Here is a 13,269-nt window from a genome sequence, read left to right as displayed (position 1 = left end):
GAATAAAAAAAAAAAAATATTTTTTGTAGAGAAAGAGCATGTGTTTGCAATGATTTTCAACATCAAAAGTTTTTGGATCCATAATGATTTTCGAAGCTAGTTTTCCCACCACAAAAATTAGGCTACAAATCCATTATTAGTCTTTTTATAGGCATTTGTAAAATTATTTGAGTGCTGATGTATTTTTTTCTGAAATCCTCATTATTTCATTGAACTTTGTGTAAAATTTCAAAGAGATCTGATGATTGGTTAAGGTGCAGCCTTGAATAACGTAGTGTGAAAAACGACCCAAGAAACTGGTTCCCCGAGACGATGACAAGTAGATGGCAGTGCGATCGACCCAGGTGCTAACTTTGTTATGAAAGTAATGCGGCTTAGTTAGTTTTTGGAATATATTGTGTAGATTTGTTTGTCTTGAAAGGCGGTACGTGAATTGATGGAAACAGTTATATTTGTGGAGTGATTTGCAGTCACGAAATGACATTAATTTGGAAAGAAAAGTAAAAGAAAATTAATAAATAAATAGCATGCGTAACACACAAGAAACATCGCAATGTGATTCTGGACGTCAGGTCATGGACTGTGTATTAGAGTTTATTTTTCTATGTTATTAGAATATAAATAGTATCCTGAGAGATATTTCATACCATAGCGAGAAACCACAAATGTCGCTTGAAAGCGAGCAGTCGGAAATCAATGCAGCCTTTCGAACCGTAGGGACAAAAGCTCTGACTGCACCGTTTCCTCAAGGAGATTTTACACCAAAGCGACACGCGACAAACAATACGAGGATTTCACACCAAAGCAACACAGGTCATTCGGTCCAAGGAAACTTTCATACCGAAGTGACACATGTTGCTTGGAAAGGAGCCAATCAAGAACAACATTTCACATCGTAGCGGCATGACGGGAAGCACAGGCCAGCGTTCGGTTGGTGAAATCCTCAAGCGATAAGTGTCGCGTGCCACTTGTCGCTTTGGTGCGCAATCTGACTAAAGCAAGACACTCATTGCATCGCGTATGCGCGAACAACAAACCACGGCAACATGTTGCAAGCTATTGAGGAAATGGCCCAGTTTGAGCGACGGAGAAGCGACAAAGCGACACAAGTGGCTTATCGTGTCGCCTAGATCTGTTGTTGTAATGTGCGGTTTATCGTGTCGCCTATCTGTTGTTCGCAAGCAACGCTTGCTAATAGACTGAAGGCACCATGTCGCTTGTCACTTAGTTGGGAACTCCCCCTGTAGCGCGTCGCTTCGGTCTCAGCACCCTTCCTTTAAGGAGCTTTCCGACCGAAGTAACAAGTAGCACGTGAATATGCCATATGAATGTGTCGTTTGCTGTTTGGACCCTCATGTGCAATGAATGCTATTTTACAGTCTGGAAGTGTGTGTCACTAGTGTGACAGTGTGAACATCCCGTGTCGCTTGTCCCATTGGTTTGAAAGTTTCCTTACACTCATGTCGATGGCACTTAGTTTCATGCAATCATCATTATCATCATTGCCGCGATTAGTTTAAAGCGGAAGAAAAGAGACAATAAATATCAAAAATACAAATGCTTCAGTGTGTATATCTTTAAAAGAAATGATGATAATAATAAGGAACCTAATTCATACACAAAAATTTAGTTGCCAAGAACATTCCACGCGTATTTTTTCTCTCGTATTATTAACGAAAGTATGTCGATAACAGGACGTGGTCGACTGTCTAGAATGTTCGTTAATATCTTCGCGACCACTGTACCAAATATCATAGCAATTTTCACATTCATAGAAATGCTTCATGAAAAAAGAATCAGACGTTGCAGCGAAAACTCAATTTACTTCCATTATAAGCAGTCGAACACCAAGCACCGGGGTCAACACCAGCGCCTCTAGCAGATCATTTTCGAGTGGAACCAGCCTGAGAGCGCAGAAGCATGCCGTTTTCCACACTACGTTATTCTAGGCGCTGTAGTTAAGGAGAAAAGAAATAAAATGTAAGCAAGGGTATCTTGTGTCGAGGGTCTCAAGAGTGACAGACAACACTGATTTGATGATATTTCAAAGTGCTGTAAAATGAACACCATTTGAGATAGAGTGAAAAAAATATTAGGGGGATTCTTTCAACCATAAAGGAAAGGTGTATACCAAATTTCATCGAAATCGGAGTTGGTGGATGTCAAAATCTTAGTTTTTTGAGTTGATTTGATGTGGAATGACCCCACACTTAATGGGTTAAGAACAGTGACAAATTGACAGAATCATATGTAGTAAAACATCAGATCTATTGATTTGCTGCATTCCACTGTGTGTGCTGGTATAACAATCTGTTTATTTCATGTTACAGCTGTGTTACTTCTAAGTTCAAAATTAATGACATAATTCGTTTGTTTTTTTTCAGGTCTACTATTATTGGGGAAAGTATATGTAGGCTATTGGAATTTTTAGGACATAATGTGAAACGAATAAATCATGTTGGAGATTGGGGAACACAGTTTGGAATGTTAATAGCACACTTGCAAGATAAGTTCCCCAATTATGTTCGTGTTTCTCCTCCTATTGGTGATTTGCAGATGTTTTATAAGGTATGCTAAATTATTTCTTTTTATCAGGTTAAAGTTTAGGTGGGTCATAACCAGGGCTGGACAAGACTAAAAATTGTTCAGGCGCAGCTCCTTTTTCTCAGTAGCCAGGTGTTACACCATTTGAAATATGATCTTAAAACATTCAAGTTATTAATTAATGCAAGATTTGATTAAAAGTTTGTAATTATTGCACCAGAGTGGCCTTCCTAAGAAAGACTCGATTGGTATCAGCATGAATAACTATACAGTACATTCTAATATATGGTCCACTCTACCATACCACTTCAGGTTTTAGAATTCAGCAAGCAACAAGGGAAAAATTTATAATGGCATGTTTATTAATCTGTTTTAATGATGTGCATGATACAGAAAACACACAAACATTAAAAAAAAACATACTGTACTATTACTTACGTGAAATTTAGAAAATTTCGCACTTCCGCATTGCACAATTTAATGGTTAAATCCTATTAATTTCGAAGATCCACTGTCTTCATTCACAAAAGGGTACGGCGGGAGTATAGATGAACTTTTACAGAAGAGCCTTCACACACAGCTGCACAGAAAATGACCTCCATGATGAAATAGCATGCATAACTGAAATAGGCCTATAGAACGGTTACACTAAGCGCCAACTATCCATGTGGTGTGCAAAAACAGAAGCCCAGCTCAGACACCCAAGAAACAGATAACCCAAACCAAAATCCTAAACCCAAATGGATCACTTTTCATTACCACCCTCCCACATCTGGCAATTTTGCCAAGGCCCTCAAACCTTTCAACATCCGAGTGGCACACAAACCCATATCCCAAATCGGAGGAGCACTACCCAACTTCATGAGATACTACCTACCCAAACTTGCATCCCCTGGTGTCTACAAGACCACATGCCATTGCCACAACACTTACATTGGCAGAACCATCCGCACTGTCCAAGAACGGATTAACGAACACGTAAAAGATGCCAAAAATGACACACCAAAATCAGGCCTCTCCCAACACCTCCACTCCACTAACCACACCATCTCCTCCATATCCATACTTCACCCAACTGTCTCCATCATAGAAAAAACTGTCAAAGAAACCCATGCTATCATCCAACAGAAACCAGCACTGAACCTGGACAATGGACAGGCACACCCAACTTGGCACTCTGTCCTCAGAAAGATCCCCGACCTGAAAAAGAAAAGATGCGGTGCACGCGGGGAACAGGAACAGCACATTGCCAAGCAGCACAGCCCAGCCCCCCAACCTCCAACTGGCAACGCCACCCGACAACAGAAAGCAGATGATGCAAACCAGGATACACGCGCCAACGCCACCGAACGGGAGAAATCGCAACTACCGCCACCCGGGAACAAACAATGCAGTGCCGGGGTACCATCTCCGCTTCAAACACCGTACCCTTTTGTGAATGAAGACAGTGGATCTTCGAAATTAATAGGATTTAACCATTAAATTGTGCAATGCGGAAGTGCAAAATTTTCTAAATTTCACGTAAGTACTTTTAAACCGTGTTTACCGCAACCATCATGAATACTGTACTAGTTATTAATAAATATATATAATGGAAATTTCCATACGTGAACTTGAAGTATTAAAAAAAAATTATTTAGAACTCAATTTGAGAATGAGGTGCCATGGCACTGGGTGCCCTGTATTTTTCTACCCCCTGGCCATAACTAAGAATATCATATTTTCAAATTGTGAAATTGAGACACTGATGAAAGGAAATTGGGATTATATGAGGGGAGTGAAATGTTCTGATCACTATTTCCGTTTTCGACCAAAACTCTTTGTCAACAGCACAGTCACAATTTATTGTCAACATTATATGAAGTCTGCAACATTACCTGGAAAATAAGGTGTTTTTCTTGGATAAAAACGTGTATCATGCACATTTATTAATACGTATCATTAGTATTTCTTATAACAATAGATAACATGGCTCAGTGTATCCTAATGAAAAAACGATTGCCATTTTTTCATTGAGAGAAAAGTTTTGACATTGAAGAAAATGAACAGACTTCAAATTACTATTGATACCTTTGTTCATGTTACATTAAATTGTTGCAACTTACTCGATATTAAATTCCGTAGGAGTCGAAGAAAAGATTTGATGAAGACGAAGAATTCAAGAAGAGGGCTTATTCTTGTGTTGTGAAACTTCAAAGTAACGAGCCGGACTATATCAAAGCCTGGAACATGATCTGTGATGTTTCACGCAGAGGTATGTTTTACTGTTACTGGTTTCCAGCTTTCGCGAAATAAGGGTGTGAGATTAGCAAACTGCATTAGGAGTAGCGCTGAGTGGATGGTTACCACTTTGAAATGATACCCATAGCAGTTCCTACTGATACCAAGACAAAGGCATTAAAAATGTAAGAATTACAAGTTGTTCAAAATAATGATTAATATTAGTGGGTTACCAAACTTTTGCTTTAAAATATTCAAAAGTTACATCAGAATATTTAAATTCTTATTATCATCGTCATCCTTTGCAGTTTTTGTCTGGGTCAGCATAGAAGTTAAGCCTCTCTTTCCACGATGTTCCAATCTTGTCCTCTTCTCCTAACACTCTCCACTATCTGCTCTTTCCACCGACATCTTGGTCTCCCCCTTGGCCTTGTTCCAACTCCTTGTGCATTGTAAGCTCTTACTGGCAGTCTTTCTGCATCCATCCTTCTATTCATGTACTGTGTATTACTGTATTATAATGCAAGAGCTCTTAAATGATGTGTAACACCCACTGTATTTCCTTAACTGGTATAATTTTTTTGTACTTTTTTCAAACTAATCATCACAAACTTAGTAAACTTTTCATGCAGATATGCCTCTTACTTTAAAACAAAACAATCTAAGATTAATTTATGCAATTATAATATTAGAGTGAACTATTAACGCAGAAATGAAACTTTTTTTTTTACATACATATATTATTAATTTGTAGTTGATACTTTATATATCAGTATCTCATAGCTCAGTCTTTACTATTTTTAAGCTCCCCAAGTACTTTTTGCAGACTTCTTTGAGATGTTATTTAGATATTACAGGGGAACTTCAATTTTATGTTTTTCAAGGAAATGTTGCTAATGTATGTGTAATGTAGGAATATGTATAATCCCAGAAAGATAAAATGAAGGAGCTCAGTTCATGAACATATACCGTATTTACACGTGTATAGTGCGTGTGTGTGTGTGTGTGTATAATGCACACTCTGGTTTTGGATGGGTAAAAGTGACAAAAAATTATATCTCGTATATAATGCACAGTACAATCGGAGTTTCAAGAAATGGCTTTCTTAGTTGTAAGCAAGAGCTATGCTGATCAAGAGTGTCGTCATACCTATTAAATTGCTCATTCCTTCTTTTTCAAAATATATACCTTTTCTTTCCGTGACTAATGTAACATTTATACAAGGCACAATCAGGACCTTCCAAATAGCAGTTAGCAGCACAAGATTTCTTCCATTAAGGAATTTACACACTCCATGTATGTCATATTATTTGGCCAGTAATACATTTTAATTTTTATTATCTTTTTCCTTATGTTTTCTTTCAAAGTACCATAAAAATCGGAACGTTTCTTCATTTTTTGATGAACTTATTTCAATCGCATTTCACATTAGTGTCGTTATCTTGTATGGAATACTGTTTCCATATTCAGAAACTGTAGGATTCAAGCTTTACAACGATATATAACATGGTTCCTTAAGCATGAAAAATCAATGCAAGTGTCCCAAAATCATGGAATGACCCGGTATGGTTTCATGTTGGCTGTCTGAATTATTCCGTGCATAATACGCACCACAGTTTTTTGGGGGCAAAAAGTGTGGAAAAAAGTGCTCATTATACATGAGTAAATACGGTAATCAATATTTCATTGTATATTCAGTAAAAGAAGATAAAAAACAACAACTTCATTTCACATATTTCTCTACGTGTTAAGCTACAATCACTTCAGTTTCACCCTTTCCTGGCAAATGTAACCAAAAGCATAATATTGCAACCATTTTGCAAAGTTTTCAATCATTTTCTTGTATTTTTGTAACACTAATAACCTTTTGTTCTTTCCTTACAGAGTTTCAAAAGGTGTATGATAGATTAGGTATTGTAATCACTGAGAGGGGAGAAAGCTTTTATCAGTCCCGAATGGAGAAGGTCGTTGAGGAATTAACAGCCAGAGGTAAGATTTTTTAAATTTCTTTCTCGTAGCTTTGGATGTTGATAACATTATTATACAAATTTTAACTTTTTGATTTTAACTAGGGCTATGCCAATATCATTTTGAAGTGATACTGATACCAATGCTGATAAAATCTTATTGATTTCCACTGATGTTTGAATCTTTGATGTAAGAATTAAATGTTGTTCAAAATACTGATTGATAGAGGCATGCACATTTTATTTTCGTTGGAAACCTAAAATATGAATTTTCATGCTGTGATTTTTATTTTTCATGTTTTTTTAAAGGTATGAGATACATTTTCCTTCCATGTTTTATGCGAAATGTACTGCAAAATACAAAATAAACTCTTAAACAGAACATTTTTTTTTTAGACACAACACTTTGTGTCTGATGTTTGATTTATCCTGTGAGTTATGCAATTTCACAGAAAATCGATTGGTTGTGCTGTAAATATTTGAAAAATAAAAATTGAACTCCTTTACATAGGATTAAGCTTAAGGCTTCATGATTACGTAAGTCTATTAAACTATTGATAATATCTACACAACAGTGAAAGGAATCTACACGAAAATTCACGTCAATGCTCTAGAAGGAATTCTAAGCTGATGTAACTTTTGAGATTTTCGAATATCCAAGAGGTTTTTCGAATGGAGAGGAAAATTTGAAACAATTCGCCCATTCGCATGCCAAAGGTCCAGCTGAGCCTTAACACACTGATAATTACATATATGTGCTTGTAGAAATGAAGTGTTTATTTTGCATATTAAGTATAGTTTTTAAATCAAATTTGGGATTTTGTTCACCATTTTGTATACTGCTTTTTGTCCCGATATGTGTTCAGTTTTTATACTGAATTCTTGATCCTTTTGTCATGACAGCTGTAAAATTAAATACAATAAATATAATATTCAAAGAATTACTGGATTTAATGACAGATTTTTTTTTTAACAGTACCTGCAAAATAGCAAATTCAGAAAAGTATTAATTGGTATCAGTGGGTGAATAAATTAAAGCCAATAGTTTCCAATACTGATAAATTACATACATTGGCATCAGTACCTGCAAAGTCCTAATTTTTACAAGTTGTTAATTTTTTTAGTTTTTGATATGATGAATACAGAAACAGCAGTTAAAAGTTCTGAATTGCCTCTGGTTTACAAGATATGCTAAATTCAAAATGACAGCCAGAAAACTAAACCTGCCTCCTTATTAATTCTAATAAACTTACTATTCATTTTCCCGCACAAGTTTTTTTCAGCGATCGATTTTGCCACTTGCCACTCACGCTACGCAATAGTGACTGCACCTGCCGACCGCAACAGCAATACCGGGGCCCTCAATAAAACCTGGATTCTTGCCATCAGGAATATGCACACCCACCCAACCTGCTCTTCTCCAACAACAAGCACCCACCCAACCTGCCCCTCCCCAACCTGCCTCTCCCCTGCAACAAGCACCAACCCAACCTGCTCCTCCCCTGGGACAAGAAACCAAGCACAGACCCCAAACGTTCGCAAAAAAGCCCGCCTGCGCACCACAAAGTGAAAGGGCTGCGTCAACTAGCGCTGCCACATGCGCAAGCGGAAGAAGAAGGAACCACTCTAGCCGCTGCAAGACAGTTCACGCATGACGAAGTCACCAGACGAGTGGCGAAATCGATTGCTGAAAAAAGTTACATGGAAAAATGAATAGTAAGTTTATCAGAGTTAATTACCTATCTCCACGTAACCGCCAAACTGATATCTTTAGATACAGTCTGCCTGTTATATTTTGTGATGTAATATTTTGCAAACAATACACTTTCCTCATACAGACTTAATCTTCCCACCATGTTGGGGATGACAACAGTATTGTAGCAAATGTTTTTAGTTTTTGCAAAGAACTGGTCTCTTGCACCATCTGTCAGGAAGCTTTTAGTACATTCTGACTTTTTAATGTGTTGTCTTTGTCTTGTGCAGGTCTTTTTACAACCTTGCACTTTTAATTTTTTCCCAAGGGCATTTTTTTACACCCCTTGTTTTATTTTTTTAAGTCAGAATTTTAGGTAAGGGGATATTTCCCCGAATATATTGAAGGGTGCAAAAAGTGCCAACGCACCCAAAATTTTTAATTAATACATTCATTCAGTACAAAAATTAGCGTAGAATGCAACAAAAACAAATTATCTTTGTCTTTACAAATTGCATTATAGAAGCAGAAATGTAGCCTCTTAAAATTTTATTTCTTTTTGAAGTTTAGTACCATACTTCGTCAAATAACTTCATCCACGAATCCCCATAAACAAGTTTATAATAAAAAAAGAAAAAGTTCATATTGTTGCACATAGTTTGTAAATTATTTGAATAAATTCTCTTTAAAATTCTGTAAATTATGTAATAGAATGAATATATGTATAGTGAAACATTACAAATCAGTAGAGGCACATATTTTTGGTAAATAAAAACAAAATTTCGGTACAAAAACAGGGTCAATTTCAGGTTGAAATGCGGTAAATAAAATAAAATTTTGGTCTTATAGAAGTGAAAAATTCGATGAAAAGCAGTATATAAAATGAAAATTTGGTTTTAAAATTGTGAATATAATCCTAAATTTGATTTAAAAACTGCACTTATGAACATTTCCCTTCTAATAGCACATTTATGTAGTTATCAAAGTATTAAGTTTATTCCTGTATAAAGGGGTCCATTCTTGCTTCTCAAATATTTACAGCAGAATCAATTAATTTTCCGTGAATTGCATAACTCACAGGATAATTGAAACTTTAGAAAGTGTCGCGGTGGTAAATAAATGCTAAATTTTGTGTTTAAGTGTCTTATTTCGCATTTTGCAGTTCATTTAGCATCATTTCGTGAAATAACAGGGTAGAAAAACGCACTTCACACCTTTCAGAAACATGAAAAATTAAGATTACAATGTTATTTCACATTTAATATTTTCTTCAAAAACTAAATATGCATGCCTCTACAAATCGCACTTGTATACCAAAATTAGTATAATTTGAAGGAAACTGTAAACACTTGCTACTCAAAATGAAAGTTTCTATAATCACGGCCTGGTTGCATTTTCAACAAAGATAAAAAGGTGCCATCACATTTCAGTGTTGTCAGACAATGGGAAGAGATAGCAACAGGCATTAGACAAAAAGGCACCAGGTGTTAGACATAACTGTTTGCTAAGTGGCAGGTGATTGGGATGGTTGAGACTGGTTGTGCACATAACTGACCTTTCTGTGAAATAATCAGATTATTAATAACAGCTGGCATTAATTAAAGTTCCACATATTGCATAATCTCTGGGATATTAGTACTCTAAGAAAGTGTGTTGGGTGTAAGGCGTGCCCCTTTCTCAAGGCACCCAAATGTCAACTTCATTTCCGAATAGTAAACCCTGCACTGTTTTTGCAAATTGACGAGGCTTTGGCATCTCGACCCATGGTCAGTATAGTATAATCCTCTGTAGGACTTCTCATTTGTGCTATCCATATATGTTTGTGATTGATTACCCCTTCATCTACTGTCTGGCTGCCCTAGCCGAAATCTTGGATAGAAGTGCGGATGCATCATCTGGACTTGTTCAGTGTTAAAATAGGTGGGAACAGCAGCAAGGGCATTTTGTGAAGGAAGGGGTTCCGTGAAAATTGTCTGTTGTGGAAACAACAGTTAAGTTTGAAATGTAGTAACATTGACGGCAAGTAGGTAGAGAAATATTTACAAATTATGGAAGAGTTCAGAATGAAAAAAAGTCATCCATATACTATGTCGGGAAAGGATTCACCACGTAACATTAGTGATTATTTTATTTGTTTGTAACTGTAAACTTTATTTTGCATCATTCAATATTATAAAGAACACAAATTTACACAACATTAATCAGGATAGTATTCATAAATAATATCTGCTTCATGGCGAATCTTCTTTGTTACAGACAACAAAATGGCAGCAATCTAACTTGCTTGTTGCGTTGAATGTGCAACAAAACGTCACCATTTTCTTAGATCTACTTCAAAACTGTTTGTTATAAATTGTAAAATTATCATAAATCACAAACTAAAAACAGCGATCAATAATAAACAAAACAAGCCAATCTATATGAGTGAAATATCACAGTGTAGTTTGATGGGTGCTTTTGCCTGCTTACCTTCTCCCATGTGGAATAGACCTTTCCAGCTAGTTTTGTTTTCCTTGACTGGATTGAACTTCATCTTATTATACATCCTTATCTTCACAATTAGCCAAAAGTGACAGAAACTCAAAGTAAAATAGAGCATTCATTCATTCATTCCTCTATGAAAGTGTGGATTCACATTTTGTCTGCTCCTGTGTGACCTCATGGAAGTGTCCACTCATCGATGCTATCTATATTCCTTTGCTTCTATTAAAATTTGGACAATATATATCCACCCTGCAATATACAGGGTGATTGGTAATTAGATGTATTCCCTGAAAGGGGTTAAAGTAGAGACAATTTGCAATAAATTTGACCATATGATACCCCGTCCGAAAATTAGTAGTTTTCGAGATAATCGAGTTTCTATTGTTTTTTCTAAAAATGACAATTTTCCACATAAAAAGATGAATTGAGAAAAAAACTGATAATTGTAGGGAATTTATTTAAGCGTTTTCTGATAACTAACAAACAAGTGGTTCGTTTAAAAAAAAGTTTTTTCCAAATAACAATCACATGTAAGTACCGGGTGGGTCTAAACTTACAAGTGATGATAAAAAAATTCACTCTTAGTTTACTTGGCAACGTATTAATAACAAATATGGTATGACACGAACCGTACAAATTACTTAAATTACTTCCTTGAGTCATCAGCTATCCAACAAGGTACAAGTGTTGCTAACATTTACATTTCTGTACAAGAAATAATACTTCATTCATCTTCATGTGTATGGAATCAATGAACAATACAATTAAAGAACATTACACGTCTTGCTCAAAGTGGGCACCTCCGTTACGAATGCAGGCACGTAAGTTTTTACGGACATTTGTTCTCTTAACTCGTGATGTGATGGTGGCCTTGACGTGTTGACCAGCTGTTAAGATCCTCTCCCTGAGCTCTTCTTGCGAGTTTACCGGTGCCTTGTCATGTGGCTCCAAATGTAAAAGTCGCAAGGCGTCAAATCGGGGAATCGAGCCGGCCAGGGAATCGGTCCGCCTCGGCCAATCCATTTCTTTGGGTACTTTTCATCCAGCCACTGTCGCACGCCCAGGCAGAAGTATGGATGGGCGTAATCAACAATCATTTCATCGAGCCATTTTTCCTGCTTCAAATCTTAAATGGCATCACTTATGAACATTTTTTGCGGAACGGGATGGCAATGTTGTTGGAGGATGTGCCTCTAGCTACAAGACGTGACATGATTTATCATCATGATGACTGTCCAGCTCGATCCCCCGATCGATTTGACGCCTTGCGACTTTTACATTTGGAGCCACATGACAAGGCACCGGTAAACTCGCAAGAAGAGCTCAGGGAGAGGATCTTAACAGCTGGTCAACACGTCAAGGCCACCATCACATCACGAGTTAAGAGAACAAATGTCCGTAAAAACTTACGTGCCTGCATTCGTAACAGAGGTACCCACTTTGAGCAAGACATGTAATGTTCTTTAATTGTATTGTTCATTGATTCCATACACATGAAGATGAATGAAGTATTATTTCTTGTACAGAAATGTAAATGTTAGCAACATTTGTACCTTGTTGGATAGCTGATGACTCAAGGAAGTAATTTAAGTAATTTGTACGGTTCGTGTCATACCATTTTTGTTATGAATGCGTTGCCAAGTAAACTAAAAGTGCATTTTTTTATCATCACTTGTAAGTTTAGACCCACCCAGTACTTACATGTGATTGTTATTTGGAAAAAACTTTTTTTTAAACGAACCTCTTGTTAGTTAGTTATCAGAAAACGCTTAAATAAGTTCCCTACAATTATCAGTTTTTTCTCAATTCATCTTTTTATGTGGAAAATTGTCATTTTTAGAAAAAACAACAGAAACTCGATTATCTCAAACTACTAATTTTCGGACGGGGTATCATATGGTCAAATTTATTGCAATTTGTCTCTACTTTAACCCCTTTCAGGGAATAAATCTAATTACCAGTCACCCTGTATATCCACCCTCCTTTTATTAAACTTTTCAAGATAGGAAGGTATTACAAGTTGTTTAGATTGGTATTGGTTCCAATATCTATACTTTGGGAATTGTATCCATGTTATAATTCTTGTATCTTTTTTCTCCAGGTTTCTTAGAGGAGGACGATGGAAGGAAAGTCATGTTCGCCGAGGGTTGTGAAATTCCCCTGACGATTGTGAAATCTGATGGAGGTTTCACATATGATACATCTGATATGGCAACTATTAGGCATCGAATTGAAGAGGAAAATTCCGATTGGATAATCTATGTTACAGATGCTGGTCAGGTAAGTCCATTCATGCATTATTGTCGTATTGCTGGCCCATATAATGTTTTCAATATTTGGTGTTGAGTGAAACAGTTTATA

General features: G+C 36.5%; 1 protein-coding gene across 1 annotated transcript in view; it reads left to right on the top strand.

Moving 5' to 3' along the window:
* ArgRS (arginine--tRNA ligase-like protein) overlaps nucleotides 1-13,269 on the top strand; it is a 72,210-nt gene that overhangs the window by 24,789 nt on the left and 34,152 nt on the right. The window contains exons 5-8 of the mRNA XM_083129583.1: nucleotides 2,385-2,568; nucleotides 4,669-4,798; nucleotides 6,649-6,753; nucleotides 13,010-13,188. Coding sequence (XP_082985709.1) covers nucleotides 2,385-2,568; nucleotides 4,669-4,798; nucleotides 6,649-6,753; nucleotides 13,010-13,188 — 598 coding nt within the window. The remainder of the gene's footprint in view (nucleotides 1-2,384; nucleotides 2,569-4,668; nucleotides 4,799-6,648; nucleotides 6,754-13,009; nucleotides 13,189-13,269) is intronic.

Source organism: Lepisma saccharinum, chromosome 10 (genome assembly GCF_977018435.1).
Source record: "Lepisma saccharinum chromosome 10, izLepSacc3.1, whole genome shotgun sequence".
Taxonomy (NCBI): domain Eukaryota; kingdom Metazoa; phylum Arthropoda; class Insecta; order Zygentoma; family Lepismatidae; genus Lepisma; species Lepisma saccharinum.
Note: the sequence above shows the minus strand (reverse complement) of the source record. Positions and strands in the feature narration are given on the sequence as shown.